General features: G+C 42.4%; 1 protein-coding gene across 1 annotated transcript in view; it reads right to left on the reverse strand.

Moving 5' to 3' along the window:
* Positions 1–1,349: 1,349 nt before the first annotated feature.
* The window catches only part of SMYD3 (SET and MYND domain containing 3), a 706,638-nt gene continuing 687,680 nt past the window's right edge, over positions 1,350–20,307 (reverse strand). The window contains exons 11-12 of the mRNA XM_060243806.1: positions 6,503–6,611; positions 1,350–1,740 (exon numbers count right to left, since the gene is read on the reverse strand). Coding sequence (XP_060099789.1) covers positions 1,624–1,740; positions 6,503–6,611 — 226 coding nt within the window. The 3' untranslated portion in view covers positions 1,350–1,623. The remainder of the gene's footprint in view (positions 1,741–6,502; positions 6,612–20,307) is intronic.

Consider the following 20,307-nt stretch of genomic DNA (forward strand, 5'->3'; position numbering starts at 1 on the left):
GTAGATTGGGAACTACCAGAAGTTCAAGCTGGGTTACAGAGAGGTAGAGGAACTAGAGATCAAATTGCCAACATTCAATGGATTATGGAGAAAGGACAGAAATATCAGAAAAACGTCTATTTCTGCTTCACTAACTACACTAAAGCCTTTTATTATGTGGATCATAACAAATTGTGGCAAGTCCTTAAAGAAATGGGAGTACCAGACTACCTCACATGTCTCCTGAGAAACCTGCATAAGGGTCAAGAAGCAACTGTCAGAACAGGATATGGAACAACTGATTGGTTTAGAATAGGAAAAGGAATTCGCCAACAATGTATATTGTCACCCTGCTTATTTAATTTATATGCAGAGTACATCATGCGAATTGCTGACCTGGATGAAGTACAAACCGGAATTAAGATTGCACAGGAAAACATCAACAACCCCAGATATGCAAATGGCACCACTCTAATGGCAGAAAGTGAGGAGGACCTAAAGAACCTCTTGTTGAGGGTGAAAGAGGAGAGGATAAAAGTAGACTTGAAACTCAACATCAAAAAACTAAGATCATGGCATCCAGTTCCATCACACCTTGGCAAATAGAAGGGGAGGACGTGGAAGTAGTGACAGACTTCACATTTCTGGGGTCCAAGATCACTGCAGATGGTGACTGTAACCATGAAATTAAAAGATGTTTGCTGCTTGGGAGAACAGCTATGGTGAACTTGGGCAGTATAATAAAAAGTAGAAACATCACCCTGCCAACAAAAGTCCATATAGTCAAAGTGATGGTATTCCCAGTAGTACTGTATGGCTGTGAGACCTGGACCAGAAGAAGAGATGCTTTTGAGCTGTGGTGCTGGAGAATAATCTTGAAAGTCCTGGTAAAAGATCAAGTGAGTCAGTCCTTAGGGAAATCAACCCTGACTGTTCCCTGGAAGGTCAGATGCTGAAGCTGAAGCTGAAATACTTTGGCCACCAAATGAGAAGAGAGTACTCGATGGAGAAGATCCTGATGCTGGGAAAGACAAAAGGCAAATAAGAAGGGGACGGCAAAAGATGAGATGGCTGGACAGCGTTACTGATGTAGCTAACATGAATTTGAGCAGACTTTAGAGGATGGTAGAAGACAGGATGGCCTGGCGTGACTTTGTCCATGGGGTCATGAAAAGTCGGCCTCGACTGTGACTGAATAACAAAATGTTCAGAGGTCATTTGCCATGGTCTGCCTCTGCAGGGTATACCTGAATGGTCTTCCTGGACTATCCAGGTCAGGGGTAGGACTCTCTATACCCATCCAGTAATCTAGATCAAACACAGAGAGAACATCTTAAAAACAAATGAAGAAAATCATTCTTACAAACTAGTATTTTCCATGTTTTTAATAGATGAGGTTTTACTGGGAATTGCCAAAGATTCTTTGTTAACATCACTTTGCAGACCTTATTGCTCCTGGAATTATTCACTGGAGAGAAGCAGCAGCTGGAAAACTAACAGAAGTAATAAGACAATTACAGGACCCCCCCCCCCCCAACACACACATTATACCCATGGAGATTTCACTGCCACATTGCCTGTCTAGAAGTAGAATTGCTTTCTTCAGTATCTTCTTTTGGCCTCCCTTGGGCAGAGCACAGTTCTTCAGGTTTGTAGGCCACTCTTTGCTGTTATGCCAGCTTCACAGTCTTCCTTAAGCATCATTAAGTTTTGTGCTAAGCTGTGCTCTGCCCCATGGGTCACTTTCATGATGTCGTAAGCCTACAGTAAAGAAAAGAAGAAAGATCAACAATCCATGCTCTAGTTTTAGCTGGGAGGTCCTCGTCCCCTTTTTATGTTTTGTTCCTGTATAACTTTGGAAAGCCTTGAATTCATTTAGCCTTCACATGAGATCTGTACAGTCAAGAGAAGGAATATTCTGTAGTACACATTATAGCCCTGTTAACATTCATGGTTTGTTTGCAGCCAGAGTAGAATACGTGGATTTTAAAGAAAGCATTTTAATTTGCAGATTGGTTTTCATATAGAATAACCTAGCTGTGGTTTATTTTTGCTGCATAGTATTAAATATAACTGCTGTTTGGTCTTAATGCCATCTCACTGCTATTATGAGGTTTATTTTTTATGGTTTATTGTCTATCAGTCTGACAGAGATTGCAGGTTTTCAACAATGCTCAAAGCAGTAGCATTCTTAGTCTTTTCACCAGGTCTTTTGTATTTATATTAGAAGTCCAGGCTATGATGCTGCATGCAAAATATACAAAAAATTAAGGGAGGCATTGCTTGAACTTGGAAAAGAGAGAAGTTGGAGAACAAAAGGGAACCACAAAAATACTGTAGAAATTCGCTCTTAAGTAGTGACAGTGTGTCTGATTCCCTGCTGTCCTTCATAATATTTATTTATTTTTTAAATTTATTTATTCCATTTGTATCCCACCCTCCTCGCCAAGGCGGGCTCAGGGTGTCTCTTAATAAATAAATTTAGCAAAACCTCCCATGCAGTAACATCATAGTGTGCCACTCCCCATGTCAATGATAGCCAATTATATGGAGTCTGAGTGGAGAAATACAGAACATTTTGATAGCAGGACACAGGTGAAGTTTTACTGCATTTATTTATTAAAATATTTAAATCCCATGTTTCCTCAATGCTCAAGGTGGCGTAAAAGTCATAACTACAAGCATCACAATATAAAGACAAAATAAAAACCTCAAATGACCTCTGCCTTATTTATAGAAGGGGCAAAGAGAAGCAAACACAGAACAGCCTCTTTCTTGGGCTGCAAGGCATCTAGTATGATAGGACAGCCTGGCCTTGTGTATGGGTTAAGATTGCTGAGTTCTTACGACGAGTGGTTTCTGTCATTACTTAAAAATCTAGTTTTATTAAGAAAAAGTACTCTGAACACAAAACATGGCTTGAAATCCCAAGCCACTCAATGAACAATCCTAAGCATATCTACTTGGAAGTAAATCCCATTTTATTCTGTGGGTCTTACTTCTGAGAAAGTGTTCTTAGGATTACAGCCGTAGTTTCTCATTCAAAAAACACCCCACAAAAACCTCTCATTAGATGATCAGTATGCATGTGCCTCCGAACATACAGGGAAGTCCAACATATCCCTTTGTGTTTGATTTGCACTGGGCGCCTAACATCAGAACAATACGCAAATATATTGCTTCACCACTCAGTCATGATGAAAAGAGGAAGCAAACTTCATCATGCTGACAGCCTACAGAGTAAAGGACAGAAGAGGGGGGAAATAATTTCAGTTGCTCCCTTGTCCCTTGATTAAAATGAATGCCTGTTAGAGATGGCAAAGGAAGGACAAATGTCTAGGAAGATACACTTATTTTACTTTAATTGCACATGCACTTAATAATCCACATGCAAACGGGGTAGAATTTGTTCAAATAAAATGCAGCTAGAAAGTTTCAGGCACCATTCTGGAGAAGAAAGGCTTTGCCTTGTGCTTTTCCCACTGCAGGGAAACAGTGGAGAATGGGAGGCCAGGATACAAGATATCAATTGTATATCAAACAGTGTAATTTATTGTTGTATATAGTATAGCTCTTCCGATCTTGCTAGTTTTCTATGTTTGAGTATTCCTTTTTCCCATTGGAGAACCACCTAGCATGAACCCCTCAATGCACTTTGAAGTAGTATAGCTCTTGGTACACTACACCACCTCTTCTTCACATTTTAAAGCAGTAGGAAGAAAAAGATATATGAAATGGGTGCAGGTCTCATTTATGTCCGTGAAGTAACCGTAAGAGAATATAGAATCTGACTTGTTTTTTAGGATTTCTAATATAAATATGGCATCACACATAGTTCAAAACCTCCAGTATCAGTGACTGTACAATAGTTGATATGAGTTCCCACCAGTGGAGTCTTGTGAGCAAAAATTCTTCTTTGTGAGCTGCTGGCATTTAAAGTTGTGAGCTACTGCATAAATTAGTTTGCTCTGGGGCCATTTTTCCTGAACTAAGACAAAAATGTGTGATCCAGAGGCTAAAAAACCATGAGCTAGCTCACACTAACTCAGCTTAGAAGGAACACTGGTTACCACCCAATTGATTAAAAGAGTCTTTGTCAGTGGAATATTGTAAAACTGGGGTACAGAGGACTCATGGGACTCATTCAACTAGCAGATTAATTTGAGTGTTACTGGAATGAACTTTTTTAAAAATCAGGATCCAACAGAATTCAGGCCTTAAGTGTTCAGGATTTGATAGAAGCTAGTCATCAGCCCAAGGAGCCCACAGGTACAATCCAGGCCAAGCTCCATAAGAAGCAACTGAAGATCAGACAATTCACAAGCAGGCAGTGAAGTCCAGCACAGGCAGGAAATCAGGTTCCAAAGGCAGCAGAATGGAGGAAGGGAGTAGGAGCTGAGCCCAGCAGAGCTCATTCCATTCAGACAATCTGCTGGGACTGATCCCTCTCTGAGGAAGGAGTTTTGACCTTAGGGTCAACTGAAAAATGGTAAGCCAGCTGACTGAGCGCTAAACCAGAGGTCAGCTGAGTGCTAATTCAGCTTGTTTTGCAGCTTCCATGGTACCCTGGAGGAACACAGTTCAATCTGCAAGGCTCATGGTTGAAATGAGGATGTCAGCAACAGGAACTACATCCACAGGTCACAGAATGCTTTTTGTTTTCCTAAACAATTTCCTTTAATTACTAGAATTCCTAGGAGAGTGAAGTTTGGTGTTATTATGATCTACTAGTGGAACAGTGCACACTTGTTTACTTCTAAAGGCATGCTGGATATGAACATGTCTAATCGCCAGTCTTTAAACCTACATCCAGGGCAAAATGATTGACTTGGACAGATTTCCACCAGGATGTGAACTTCACTCTACACTTAAAGCACAGCCCCATGAATTCCAGTAGCATCATGGAAGACATGGGAACCTAGCAAGTCAAAAAATGATGCTGCAAGAACCAAAAAGCCACCTACGGTATATGTACTGTGATTCAGTAGAGGGAATCAAAATATGTAATGTAAAAACAATAATATATAATGCAAAAATTGGTCATATTTATAAGAATATACAAATTAGCCCTCATTTCTATATGAAATATAGAAACACCTCAAACAGCCTGCAGTTATATAATCATTCCACAGTATAGAATATGTAAACCATCATTTCCTAACAAAGTAAATCAGAAACACTGAACAATCAGAGTTCTAAGTATTCTCTTTTCTATTGTAATAGTTCTACTAAATCTTATAATTTGGAAGACTTTGCTGATCATGGGAATGTATTGCATATATTGGCAAATATCTGACATGTACCTTGCCCTCTGTAAATATATAACAAAACCATGGGATGCTCTCTGAATAAGGCAGCATGTTGAGAGGAGTTTAGCCCAATATGGTATTTGAACATTTTATAGGAGGATTTTTATTGCAACATGTTTAATGGATTGTTGTTTCAGTATCACTACCCATCTCTTGGAACAAAGTGGATTAGAGTTTAAAATAAATAAAATATGCATCAGTTTACATAATAATGCAATAAAGTATATGCTTTATTCATATCTAAGTTGCTAAATATATCAGTCCTCCTAAGAAGATCAAAACTTTGACAAACTCACTCTTCTTTGGATGATACTAAAACCCATTTTGCACTTGATGCTACTATAATTCCTCTTGCAAAGTTGACAATACTAAATGTGGTACAGCTACCAGTGCCTTCCATTCACAACAACTTCTACAAGAAGTGCAAATTAAAAATCTACTGAAATTCCTTATGCCAGTTTTCAAGGACAGATCTTTAAAATGGAGGGTTCACTCCTCCGGGTCCAGAAATACCTGTTGAAAATCAGATTTTGTTTTCAAGATCAGTGCTGGACCATGACATTTATCAAACTCCACACTTTAAATACCATCCATTAATGACATCAGCCCACCTGTTCATGGTCCCCTCCCTTTCTTTTAGTTTTTTATGTCAAGGTCTCAGCCATAGAATTTGAAGCAATGCAGAATTTTGAATTTCAGTGAAAGTCTACTTCATATCAACTCCATAAATATTACTACAAGGACATTCCTTGCCTGTATTCACAAACAGTGAAGTATGGTTTTTTTCTGTTCTTTATTCTGTCTTCTCCCCTTCATCTAGATGCAAGGCATAACAGGTATGCAAGAATGAGGATGAGAAATAGAATCAGGCACTGAAAGAGTCTTTCCTTCCTACAACTTAATAGCTATTTGCCATTCAGGGTTAGGAGGTGATTAATGATACCCCCTAGCAACTGAACAGTAATTACCAACAACTGATACTATAAAGGAAGTCAGCCCTGGAAATGGTGCAAGCAGCAATGACCCATCACCTCACTTTGAAGCTGTTGCCTAAGGAGACAATGTAGCTAAAATGGAGTGAGAACTGGAGTCTGGCATTTAAAAAGTGTGTGTGAGAGGGGGAGATGAAATAGAGGGTGTGGAAATACTTGGCTAGATGATGGGTTAGGGAATAAGGAAAGGGAAAACATCAGCACCACAGTGGGATAACTGACCTGCTTCAATGTTTCCAGGGCCTGAGGAAACATGTCTTGGCTGTACTGCAATTTGGCCACACGTATCAGCTGGACAGCTCTCAAAGGATGGAATCCAGAATAATAAAACCTAGAAAACATGGAGGGGAGAAAAATCACAGCATCATTGTCAGCTCTCACCTTCACAGCTCCTGCCTCAGTGGAGAGCTATTAGGGTGGGTCTGCAAAGCCATTTGGAATTTTAATAAGATATTCAGAGAAAATTAGCTGCACTACAGAGGAGTGTGAAATACAGAGGAGAATTAACAAATTATTATTTTCTGTCCCCCCAGAACAATTTTTACATTATCCTGTTAGAAAGTGACAGGGGTGGGATTAATTTGAACACCTCTGTTAGGCAATACAATAGCACTGACTGCACTTAGTGTTAAACAAAGAGGCTTTCAGTCTCAGTAGCACTAAGGAGACTTTATTTTCATAGGAGATTTTCAGTATGGAGCCCACATCCCCACACTTTGGCAGAAAATAGTGTAGGTACATAGTGCACAATATACAGGTGAATTACAGTCAGAGCTGTCTGTAAAATACAAAAATGTGACTACAAAATGGCTGAGTATATGTATCTGTAATGTCTGGAAGATCAGACCCAAAGTAAACTGGCTAAGCAAACTGGAGCAGTGCAGGGGATAACAGTGAGAAATGCAATGTTCCCAGTTCAGACTTCTCTTGGGCTTGAAAGCACTACAAAGTCTTGGCAAGCTATTTTTTTCTCAGCCTCCCATTTGCAGTATGGGAGTAACAGTACTAGCCAATCTTACAAATATTGAGATAATGGTTAACATATACTTTGGACATTCTAATAATGCTCTGATGATAACATTAGCAATAATAATGTATGAGAGTTATCCTTTTAGTTCTTCTCCACATGTTGGTGTCTCCCTTCCCCTCCCCCTCCAAAGAAGGGAAGCAAATGCAGAAATAGCCCTATATGCCATGAGGTATTTCAAGTTATGGAATTTCATTCTGGGACAGCAGTCTAAGCAAACTTGAAACTAATATCTGCATGCACTTTTCCCTCCCAGGTTTGGCTTGAACAGCATAAAGGATAGAAGTAGCCTGATGACATTTTAGGCTTTCCTTTGCACTAATTTGATGGCACCAGTATTCCTTATTAACTGCTCTGCCATTACTACTGATTTACATTCACAAGGAGCTAAAGGCAGAGCTAGACTGTATATCTGAAGCAAAAGGAACACATGTAATGCCTTGGTGCCACTAATTACTTACAATACATTCTGGAAATGTCTTTGTTTTAAAGGCAGTCACTTTGTAGTTGCCCAGATTAGTACAGAGGTCTAAAACATTCAGGAAAGGAAAATAATACATTTGATCAAACAGTAATCAGTCCTTGCTAGCAATTCTTTATGCTAGTTAAAAATGTTTAAACCTCTTTAGCTATAGAAGAAAGGTGGAGGGGGACTTCGGCCAAACCGTAGAGCCAGTTTGGTGTAGTGGTTAAGTGTGTGGACAAGATTATCTGGGAGAACTGGGTTTGATTCCCCACTCCTCCACTTGCACCGTCTGGAATGGCCTAGGGTCAGCCATAGCTATCCCAGGAGTTGTCCTTGAAAAGGCAGCTGCTGTAAGAGCTCTCTCAGCACCACCCACCTCACAGGGTGTCTGTTGTGGGGGGAGAAGATATAGGAGATTGCTCTGAGTCTCTGATTCAGAGAGAAGGGTGGGGTATAAATCTGCAGTCTTCTTCTAAGATGGTGCCAGCCATTTTCTACAAAATTCAGTAGCAACCATCTGGAAATGTGCTTATGTCAAAATGATCTCAATAGTCTATGTTATTATTGTTTACACATACAAAGGTCAAAAAATCTCTAGAAAGTACAAGTAGAATATAAAGATACTGGAAGGTCATGTTAAGAAACCTGTTTCAAAATGCTTGCTTTCTAGCATTTCTCAAGATGTGATAGCTTATAATTTGTCATTTTACTGTGGGGGGAGGCCTACCACAATACCACACATTCATATCCATCACTTGATGGCTACACCATTGAGAAGTGACTTGCATATGTGAATGAGCCATCACAGCTCAAGCACCTCAGGCAGAACATTGCTATTTCCTTACAGCCACCTGGTGGGGCCCTGTATGAAAAACTGCAAGAGAAATGAGAGATAAATAAATAAAATCACATTTTGCTGTGTAGTCGATTCAGCTGCAAAACATAAAAAAAAAATAAAGTGATAAGAAATCAGATGATGCAGATGTATGTGTGAACTGGCACTCTGTCATGTGAATATTGATAACAGAAATTATTTACCCTAAATATTGCCTTTATTGCCCTTAGGCTTCCCAAATCCCCCGCTTGGCCTGGAGACCCCCGATTTGGAGCCTCCTCCCCCCGCGCGGCAAAAAAGGGAAAGCGGGAGGGGGGGAGAATGGCAGCCCTTCCCACCCAGCCCCGATCGCAGCAGCCAGAGCTCTTCCATTTTCTCAGGCTGCTTCCTGCCCCCAGTCAGCTGGCCAGTGAAGGGAGGGGAGCCCAGCCCCACCTCCAAAGGACCATGTGCCTTTGCACCTCCGGAGGTGAGTGAGTTCTGCCGGCTTCCTATTCCATGCCATAAAGTGCCCAGCTGGTGTGGCTGTGTTGCTGTGAGAAGCTGGCAGCAACTCGTGAGTAGAGAGGCCAGTCCCCTGCATCAGATTTGCCAGAAACGGGGGGGGGGCCCGAGGGGGAAGAGGGAAACGTCTTCATTATTCCCTATGTGAAGATCGATTCTCATAGGGTATAATGGGGAATTGATTTGGAGGTTTCGGGGGCTCTGGGGGGGCTGTTTTTTGAGGTAGAGGCACCAAATTTTCAATATAGTATCTAGTGCCCCTCCCCAAAGTATCCCCCAAATTTCAAAACGATTGGACCAGGGGTCCAATTCTATGAGCCCCAAAAGAAGGTGCCCTTATCCTTCATTATTTCCTATGGAAGGAAGACCTTTAAAAAGGTGTGCTGTCCCTTTAAATGTGATGGCCAGAACTCTCTTGAGTTCAATTATGCTTGTCACACTCTTGTTCCTGGCTCCGCCCCAATGTCTCCTGGCTCCACCCCCAAAGTCCCCAGATATTTCTTGAATTGGTCTTGGCAACCCTAATTGCCCTTGAGACTCAAGGAATTCAGCAGAATCTGAAAGTTGCATTCATTCTCCAGGATTCTTTGCACTCAAATGGTTTTATCAGCTGAAGTCCATCTCATCAAAAAATACAGTTTATGCAGGGGTTGTTTTGTACAAAAATAGGTGGTGGAGCTCATCCAGAGATTGTTATGCAGCTGCAATACTATTAAATGGACAAGGAGGTGGAACTCTCAGAAGGAGGAGGTGGAAGAAGGAGGAAGAGGAACTCTCAGAAAGGTTCAGGAGCTGTGCTCCTGTGAGCTCCCACTGAATCTGAGGCCTAAGTTTATGATCACCCAAACAATAACAGGCTACAGAGAGGAGGAATGAATAATGTACAGTTTGCCTTGGGAATAAAGAACATCTGAAGACATAGATCAGGGGTGTCAAACATGCAGTTTGGGAGCCAAATGAGGCCCCCGGAGGGCTCCTATCAGGCCCCTGAGCAACTGGCTGTCATCTGCTTTCTTCTCCCTCTCTCTTGCTTCCTTCTACATAACATCTTGCTTTGCAAGGCTTGCTTAATCACACAGGAGCTGCAGAGCAAAACCTCTTGTGCAGGCAGCCCTGATCTTAGGGTGGCCAAAAGTAGCTCTCCAGATGTTTTTTGCCTACAACTCCCATCAGCCCCAGCCAGCATGGCCAATGGCTGGGGCTGATGGGAGTTGTTGGCAAAAAACATCTGGAGAGCTACCATTGGCCACCCTGTGTTAAGCCATTTTGCTGGTGCCCTTTCTACATTTTGTCCACTCCTTCCAATATTCTGCCTTCACTGGCAATCTTTTCTAATGCTCCAGAGAAAGGAAAGAAGACATCTTGGCCCCATCCTCAGTACATGGGATTAAACTTATTTCAGAAGAGGAAACTGAGGGTGTCACTAAACAAAAGAAGTTGTTCAGAAAATTACACTACATTCTGTCAAGGTTACAATGTATATCTAGTACTTCTGTGTTCAAAGCGTGGTCCTTTACGGTATTATTATGGACTCTACCCAATCATCTATGCACAAAAGGAACACATCTAGACATGCAATGTAGACTTTTCCTGCATTCCTCTCGATTCCTGGAGTCCTTTCTAACTCCCAAAAAGATTATTTCTGAAGTCACAGAACCCACATGGAGGGAAATATAGCTGAGGTTGAAACAGTGACCTGTTGAAGACTACACAGTGTGGTAACAAAGGGATTTCAATGCAGATTTCCTAAGTACCAGATTCAATTCCATGGCCTAGAAGCAGAAGAGTCCCCAATGTGGTACCCACGGGTGCCAAGGTGCCTGCGAATACCTTTCCTAGTGCCCACCAAGTATTTAAAGAAAATAGGTGAGGTTTGGTAGGGCTTTTACCCAGCAAACTTCTGACTGGTCATTGGAAATTTGATTGGCTGCGCAGATTTTCAAAAATACTGCCTTGAGAAAAGTTGCCTCCACAGCAGGAGGATATTCACTGTGTGACTGAAGGTAAGCTATGGCAACCATTTTGTGGATGGCTCTGTCTTCAAAAGCAGCCATTCTGTGGCTGCACCCACCACACTGTGTCAAAGGTGTCCACAGGTTCAAAAAGTTTGGGACTCCTGAGCTACACTATACAACAGTGAGTTCACATGGGCAACCTCTGGCTGTCTTCCTAACCTAGGGTTGCCAATCCCCAGTTTGGGGCAGGGGATCTTCTGGTTTGGAGGCCCTTCTCCCGCTTCAGGGTCATCAGAAAGTGGAGTGGGGGGAGACTGCTGGGCACTTCATTATTTCCTATGGAGACCAATTCCCATAGTGTATAATGGAGAATTGATCCATGAGTATCTGGGGCTCTGGGGGTGCTATTTTTTTGAGGTAGATGAACCATATTTGCAGCATAATATCTGATGTCTCTCCTCAAAACACCCTTCAAGTTTCAAAAAGATTGGAGCAGGGGGTCCAATTCTATGAGCCCCCTGATCCTTCATTATTTCCAATGGAGGGAAAGCATTTAAAAGGTGTGCGGTCTATTTAAATGTGATAGCCAGAACTCCCTTTGGAGTTCAGTTATGCTTGTCACAACCTTGCTATTGGCTCCACCCCCGATGTCTCCTGGCTCCACCCCCAAAGTCCCCAGATATTTCTTGAATTGGACTTGGCAACCCTATCTTAACCCCAAGCCCATACTGAAGAACAAACTAGTATAGCCACCTTCAAGAGAGGTTTAGATAAAAATATGGAGCACAGGTCCATCAGTGGCTATTAGCCACAGTGTGTGTGTATATATAAAATTGTTTGCCACTGTGTGACACAGAGTGTTGGACTGGATGGGCCGTTGGCCTGATCCAACATGGCTTCTCTTATGTTCTTATGTTCTTATTTTGAAGTGTGTTCTCTCAGGATAGCCTGGTGCTCTGTAGCCTCCTGTCAAGTAAGCAGAATTTTAGGTGCAGATGTATGGTAGAACCTGCAATCAGCTCTCCTTAGATGTTCTTGAAACAGGGATTATACTAGTGGTAACCAGTGGGTAAATTTAGCCTTCAGTGGGTAAATTTAGCCCTTTATCACTCCCACAACAGTTCTATTGAGATTAGTTTAATAAGTGCACCCCATTCCTAACACTATCAGACTCTGGAAAGATTTAGGATTATGGCATGTGATACCAGAGGAAGCAGTAAGTAATTAAGCAATGTCAGGCAGACAACCAAATCCACTCACAGCCATAAACTATACAGAGAAAGGAAATTTAAGAGGTGAAGGTAAAGGAAGCAGGCATGAAACAGGAGCCAAGTACATAAATATTTACAAAGCTGTTTTATTGGGCTGATTTATGAACTGGTCTTATTTGTGTGTTTAGTTGCTTTTCACAAGCTTTAAACCTGACAAGTAAAATAGCTTGTTTAGTATTATTTTCTGTAATAAAACTGTTAAATTATTGGAACATCTTTGTGTAGGCATATCTGCTGGACAACATTCTTAGGGAAATGTACAAAATGCAGCTTTGGGGAATGAGTAGAGTGCTATGGTTTACTTCCATTTATTTTTGTTGCTCTACTGTCAGAAATTAGACAGTTCAGTTACATTTGTTAACAATATACTAAACTGATTACCAACAAGGATTGCCTAGAAAGTTAAGACTTCAATCTGTGATAATTTTTTAAAAAAATTAGGCAAAAAAGTGGACACAAGAGGTCAGTGAGATTTGGATCCAGCCACTGAAAGCTGACCACCATCCCAGTCTGTACTTGGCACCAGGGATCACTAGGCTGGGACAACCTATACCTCCAATATAGCTGGGCCCACACCCAGTGACAGCCCACATATACATTGTGAGAGCTGTGCAGCCACAAGGGAATATGGTTCTTAGTCAGGTGTAAATAGAAGCTATCCTACTGAACACCAAATATATAAGAATTCCAGAGTGGTAGCCATCAAATAGTCAAATACCACCCCTAAATTTAATAGAAATCTAACTAGTGATGACACTTTATGGCCTCCTTACACAGTCATTTGTACAAGACTGGCCAATTGAGGCAAGAGACCAGAGTGGCAAAAATTACATATTGAAGAGGAAAAGTCATGGAGAGCCTGTACAGCCTGAAAGACAGATGGCTACAGTTGGAATTAGATTCAGGTACTACTTCTGCCAATTTAAGTTGAAGTTCTCTGCCATTACCTATTTTCCTTGGCGAGGATTAGCATAACTGAACTCCAAGAGAGTTCTGGCCATCACATTTAAAGGGACAGCACACCTTTTTAAATGTGTCTTCCTTCCATAGGAAATGTTGAAGGATAGGGACACCTTCTTTTGGGGCTCATAGAATTGGACCCCCTGGTCCAATCGTTTTGAAACTTGGGGGGTACTTTGGGGAGAGGCACTAGATACTATATTGAAAATTAGGTGCCTCTATCTCAAAAAATAGCTCCCCCAGAGTCCCCAAAACCTTCAGATCAATTCCCATTATACCCTATGAGAATCGATCTCCACATAGGGAATAATGAAGTGCTCAGCAGATTTCGTCCCCCCTTTCTGGTGACTCTGAAGCAAGGGATTGGTCTCTCTACTCACAAGTTGCTGCCAGATTCTTCACAGCAACACAGACACACCATCCCAAGAGGAAGCCTTTCAATCAGAGACTGAAGCCTCTGGAGGTGCAAAGGCACATGGTCCTCTGGGGGCGGGGCTTCCCCCCACCAGCCAGCTGACTGGGGGCGGGAAGGAGTCTGGGAAAGCGGAAGAACCCCCGCTGGGACCTGGGGATCGGCAAGCCTAGTTGGAATTCTAGATAGCTTACCTCCACCAGCTCTGAAGTAAAATCTAATACAGGCATTGATAGTTTTTTGTATTCTCTTGCCTTCACCTAGATACCCATAAAGTAACACTGTTTATTCTGGAGGTGGCAGTATGACCAATCAACACGCAATGCTAGACTTCCTTGTCATTCTTTATGTTTTATATAATGGCTTTATACAGAGTCAGACCAATATTCCATCTAACTCATTAATCTCTGGGAAGCCAGCTAGAGAAGGGAATGTTCTGGATCAAGCCTGGAAGAATATGCTGCAGCCTGGGACAGCAAAGCAGGTCTGGGTTTAAGTAAGTCTCCAGATGAAAGACTTCTTGGGAATCCTGCATACATAGCCTTAAATTCCACTTTGGGAGGAGGAGATTGGATTTATACTCCACCCTTCACTACCTGAAGGAGTCTCAGAGCAGCTTACAATTTCCTTATCCTTCCCCTCCCTACAACAGACACCCTTGTGAGGTAGGTGGGGTTGAGAGAGCTCTCCCAGAACTGCTTTTGAGTAGAACAGCTCTGAGAAACTTATGACTAACCCAAGGTCACTCCAGTAGTTGCATGTGGAGGAGTGGAGAATCAACCCCAGTTCTCCCAGAGAAGAGTCCACACACTTAACCACCACATCAAACTGGCTGTCCTAAATAAATCAAATAAATAAATAATTTCTCTTTCAAGAATGCTATCATTTTTAGCAGGTCAGCTCCAAGCACCCACACTTCCTGACAAATGAAAAGCACCTGAAAAGCCCTGGCTTTGGTGGGGGGTGGGGGTAGCACAGTTCTTGGACCACATGCTACTTGGTTGCAGCCTCTACAACTACTACAGTCTTAAGAAACTGTTTGGATGCTTTATACAGTTGGGCTTTTCATTCAGACTTTGCAAGAAGTCTGTGAATCAAAGTGGGCTGAGATATACAGATCTGTCTTATCTAATGGACAAAAGGGACAGTTGTTCAGAGACTAACACCGTCGGGGCCCACCACCAGGTCCATTGCAATATCCCCTCTAGCAGTGATGCCTCTAGTTCCCTCAGTTGTCCATTTCTTCTCTTGCATGCAGTCACAGGGAGGAGTCAGATAGGGAGCAGCTGCATGCATGCCAGATTTAATGGGATGCAGGGACTAAGAAGGAACTAAAAGGGGATTTTGTGTGTGATCTTCTACAATGAAATCCTATAGAGTGCCCTATGCATCACACTGATTTTTGTTGTGCTTGTGCATGGGGGCTTCTCTGCCTGATTTTCTTGAGAGTCAATCCACAAACAATGGATTTGGTTTAGGCAGGGTTCTTCCACACATCTGCCCTCCGTCTCCATTTTCACAGTTAGAGAGTGAGTTTATTTTCTTCGGAATGTGCCTTAAAAAATCAAGATTTTCAGGAGAGGGTGTTGTTGCTGTTGGTGGTGTCACAGTACCCCTCCTTTTTATTTTTTGCACATCATAAGCTCCTTCCCTTGCTGAGATATGACCTTTTCCTTATATCTCTGTGAGGAAAGAGGCTAGAAACAAAGGGAAGGAAGGAAGGAAGGAAGGAAGGAAGGAAGGAAGGAAGGAAGGAAGGAAGGAAGGAAGGAAGGAAGGAAGGAAGGAAGGAAGGAAGGAAGGAAGGAAGGAAGGAGTTGGGGATTCAGACAACGATTATATACCATTAAAGCAGTATACAGTTATATCAATATTTTATTGCCCCCTTTTTTGGGGGGGGGGATTAAGCTGCTTGGTTTTTCGGGGGGAGAGAGCAAGTTTTTTGACTATGATGAAAGTCCAATCATGGGAAAATGGGCTGAAGGTGTGTGGCAATGGGCAGGACAAAGAAAACTGACAGAAATATGCATGAGGGAAAAGGATATTTAGAATTGGCTTCCAGAAAAAGAATGGGGTAAAAGCGGCTTTGAAAGCAATGGGAAAAAAGGCGGGGGGACTCCCCAGAAATGAAAACTAAAAGTGCAAAAATGTAGGTGAAAATTGGGATAAACCATAGCTGTAAGGGGTGATAGCTAATGGGGAAAAATGTGCTGAAAACCCCAAGGACTCTTCAATTGGAAAAGAAAAAGAAGAGAGTGATTTTATCTCTTTCCTCCTCTTTATTGCAGTCCCTTCCAACCTATGTGGCTGTTTATTCGCATAGGACCTGTGATTCTAGGGTTCAGATGTTTCTTAGGTTTGGAAGAGACTGCTGGGAGGCAGTGAAGATCTGTAGTCCTTCCACTTAGAGTTGCTGGCAATCCTTCTTCTTGAACCATTCCTCTGCTAATGTCATGGGTGCTGGGGACCCTTCAGAGGAAGTTGAGTCTGATGAGGAAACTGTGCCCCTGCCACCTGCACCAGTGCCCCTGCCTCCTGCTGGAGAAGATCCCAGCCCCCCTGCCTCGCCCTCTCGGGTGGCTCGTGTGCGTGACCGCCTCCGGCAGGACCTCAGGGATCGGAGGAGGGCGGCACGCTCACAAGCAAGACGCTCCCTGAGCCCTGAGTTCTGAGAGGATTCTGGCCCTTCTAAGAGCAAGGATGTTTGAGTGGTAACAGGATCCTGGCTGCCTCCCTGAGCCAGCAACGGGCAACAGCCAGCAGAGGGCTATATAGCTGTGGGCTTTGGGAGGAAGCTTTGTGGAAGCAACTAGTCATCTCCCTGACATTCTAGCATCCACTCCGGCTTGACTTTGGTTCCTGACTCCCTGACTTTGGCTTTGGACTTCTGGACTCCCTGACCTCGGCTTCTGGACCTCAGACCTGCGATACTTCTACAGTGATTCGGATTTGGCGCCTCGGACCCTCCTGCTTACTGGCTACAGACCTCGGACTGCCTCTGGACTTTGCCTGACCCGGCCCCAGCCGTGACAGCTAAGTGTACAGTTCTCTATTCCTCTCATACACTCTCCATGTCCATATTTTATTTTACCCTTTCATTTTATTTCACCTTATTTTGCTATTTCTACCTCTCCTCTTACTCTACTCTCAATCCCTATAATTGTCTCCTTTACTGAAGTTCCTCTGCTGTTTTGTTCAACAGCTTGAAAAGATGAGACTGATAAAATGTCCCAGCTCTGATCAGAGATTTTCTCAAATTTAATCTTGAAACTCACACACAAACACACATTCAAACAATGCTGTGCACCAAAGCAGAAAAATAGTCTCTCTCTCTCTCTCTCTCGGCTTGGCTTCGCGAACGAAGATTTAAGAAGGGTGCAATAGTCCACGTCTGTGCACCAAAGCAGAAAAATAGTATGCTGACACCAAACATACTGATTCATGTCAGCTATGAATGTAAGAAAGCTTATAACTTAAATGCTAGGAGAAGATCTGGAAGAATTAAACTATTTGAATAAAACCCATTTCCGGTACAACAGACAATGTGCTGGAATCTTCCAGGAGAATGCTCTGGCATTTGATTGACAGCAATCCAACTATGATGTCTTGGCTCACAAAGGCATCTTTGTGAAGATATTAACCTTCTCTCTTCATGCATTTCCCTATGTCATACAGAAACAGAGCTGCTTTTTATTTTGTTCTATCTGATTTCTAGGCGTGTACCTAGTGTATTTGTCACCCGGAGCAGATCATTTTTAACACCCTCCTCCTCTATACACCAAACATTTTCAGTAATAATCATAGAATAAAACTAATAATAATGCTGTATAAACACAGGAACAGGTAGTCACAAGGGCAGGACTAGGGTTGCCAACCTCCAAGTGATGTTAAAGAGAAAAGCAACAACCATCACAAAAGTTATATCATGATAAAATGCTATATTGCAAATATAATGAAAATTAAATAGATTGGTGGTTAGCAACACATAAATATTAGTGAGTGACAATAGCTATCAGTAATTATGTGCTCAAGAGCCCCGTGGTACAGAGTGGTAAAGCTGCAGTACTGCAGTCCAAACTTTCTGCTCACAACCTGAGTTTGATCGGGGCGGAAGCTGCTTTCAGGTAGCCGACTCGAGGTTGACTCAGCCTTCCATCCTTCCGAAGTCGGTAAAATGAGTACCCAGCTTGCTGGGGAGAAAGTGTAGAGGACTGGGGAAGGCAATGGCAAACCACCCCGTAAAAAGTCTGCCGTGAAAATGTCGTGATGTGACGTCACCCCAGAGTCGAAAACGACTGGTGCTTGCATAGGGGACTACCTTTACCTTTAATTATGTGCTCACAAGCACCAAAGCAAACATATGAGTACAGCAGCATAAACATCAAAATACACTGTTTTCCCCAAATATGTATTTTTGTCCATAACAGTAAAGGTGTCCATAGATCTCCAGATATCCCAACAAAGGGATGACAGTGGAACAACTTCAGCCACAGCAATGGCAGATGCCTGTTCCGAAAAAATTTAAATAGATGTGTCAATATATCTTCCTCAGTTCAAATGGCTGCTTCAATGGAACCCGATTTCAGTATTTCTAACTTCTGACACAAAGTTCATAGTGCTATACAGGGATCCTATGAACTTTGTGTCAGAAGTTAGACAACTGAAATTGGGTTCCATTGAAGCAGCCGTTTGAACTGAGGAAGATATATTGAAACGTCTATTTAAATTAACTGGAACAGGCATCTGCCTTTGCTGTGGCTGAAACTGTTTCACTGTTGTCCTCTGGAGGTATGGACACCTTTACTGTTATGGACAAAAAAAAATTATTTGGGGGAAACAGTGTATTAGATGTTTATGCTGCTGTACTTATATGTTTGCTTTGGTGCCTGTGAGCACATCATTACTGATAGCTATTGTCACTCACTAATATTTACAGATTGTTAACCAACCTCCCTCTCATGGATTGCTGCCTTGATGTGGCGAGAGGGCTTCCGCAGTTCAGTGAGGCTGTGGGCTAAGCCATGCAGGGCCACCCAAGATGGACAGGCCACAGCTGAGAACCCAGACAAAATGTGCTCCACTGGAGAAGGTAATGGCAAACCAGTATCCTTGCCAAGAAAACCCCAAGGGCAGTAACAAAAGGCTAAAAGATATGGTGCTGAAAGATGAGCCCCTCAGGTCAGAAGGTGCCCAATATGCTACTGGGGAAGAGCAGAGGGCAAGTCCAAGTAACCACAGAAAGAGTGAAGTGGCTGGGCCAAAGCCGAAAGGATGCTCAGCTGTGGATGTGTCTGATGGTGAAAGGAAAGTCCGATGCTGCAAAGAACAACACTGCATTGGAACGTGGAATGTAAATCTATGAATCAAGGTAAGCTGGATGTGGTCAAACAAGAGATGGCAAGACTGAACAACAACATCTTGGGAATCAGCGAACTAAAATGTACGGGAATGGGTGAATTTAACTCAGAGGATCACTACATCTATTATTGTGGGCAAGAGTCCCGTAGAAGAAATGGTGTGGCCTTTATAGTTAACAAGAGAGTGAGGAAGGCAGTAATGGGATTCAGTCTCAAAAATGACAGAATGATCTCAGGCTGTATCCAAGGCAAACCATTCAATATCACAGTAATCCAAGTCTATGCCCCAACCACTGATGCAGAAGAGGCTGAAGTGGACCAATTCTATGAAGATCTACAACACCTTCTAGAATTAATACCAAAAAAAGATGTCCTCATTATAAGGGACTAGAATGCCAAAGTAGGAAGTCAAAAGGTAACCAGAACAACTGACAGGCTTGGCCTTGGAGAACAAAATGAAGCTGGGCAAAGGCTAATACAGTTTTGTCAAGAGAACAAACTGGTCATAGCAAACACCATCTTCCAACAACCTAAAAGGCGACTCTACACATGGACATCACCTGATGGACAACAGAGAAATCAGATTGATTATATACTCTGCAGTCAAAGATGGAGAAGCTCCTTACGGTCAACAAAAACAAGACCTGGAGCTGACTGCGGCTCAGATCATGAACTACTCATTGCAAAATTCAGGCTTAAACTGAAGAAAACTGGGGAAGCCATTAGGCCATTCAGGTTTGACCTTGATCACATCCTTTATGAATATACAGTGGAGGTGAAGAATAGATTTAAGGAACTAGAGTTGATAGAGTGCCTGAAGACCTATGGACAGAGGTTCATGACATTGTGCAGAAGGCAGCAATCAGCACCATCCCAAAGAAAAAGAAAAGCAAGAAAGCAAAGTGGCTGTCTGATGAGGCTTTACAAATAGCTGAAGAAGGAAGGAAAGCAAAAGGCAAAGGTGAAATGGAAATGGAAAGATTCACTCAACTGAATGCAGATTTTCAGAGAACAGCAAGGAGGGATAAGGAGGCCTTCCTGAAGGAACAATGCAAAGCAATAGAAGAAAATAATAGATTGGGAAGGACAAGAGATCTCTTAAAGAAAATTGGAGAAATCAAGGGAACGTTTTGTGCAAAGATGGCCATGATAAAGGACAAAAATTATAGGGACCTAACAGAAACAGAAGAGATCAGGCAGAAGTGGCAAGAATACACAGAAGAATTATACAAGAAGGATC

This window comes from Heteronotia binoei, chromosome 1 (genome assembly GCF_032191835.1).
Source record: "Heteronotia binoei isolate CCM8104 ecotype False Entrance Well chromosome 1, APGP_CSIRO_Hbin_v1, whole genome shotgun sequence".
Taxonomy (NCBI): domain Eukaryota; kingdom Metazoa; phylum Chordata; class Lepidosauria; order Squamata; family Gekkonidae; genus Heteronotia; species Heteronotia binoei.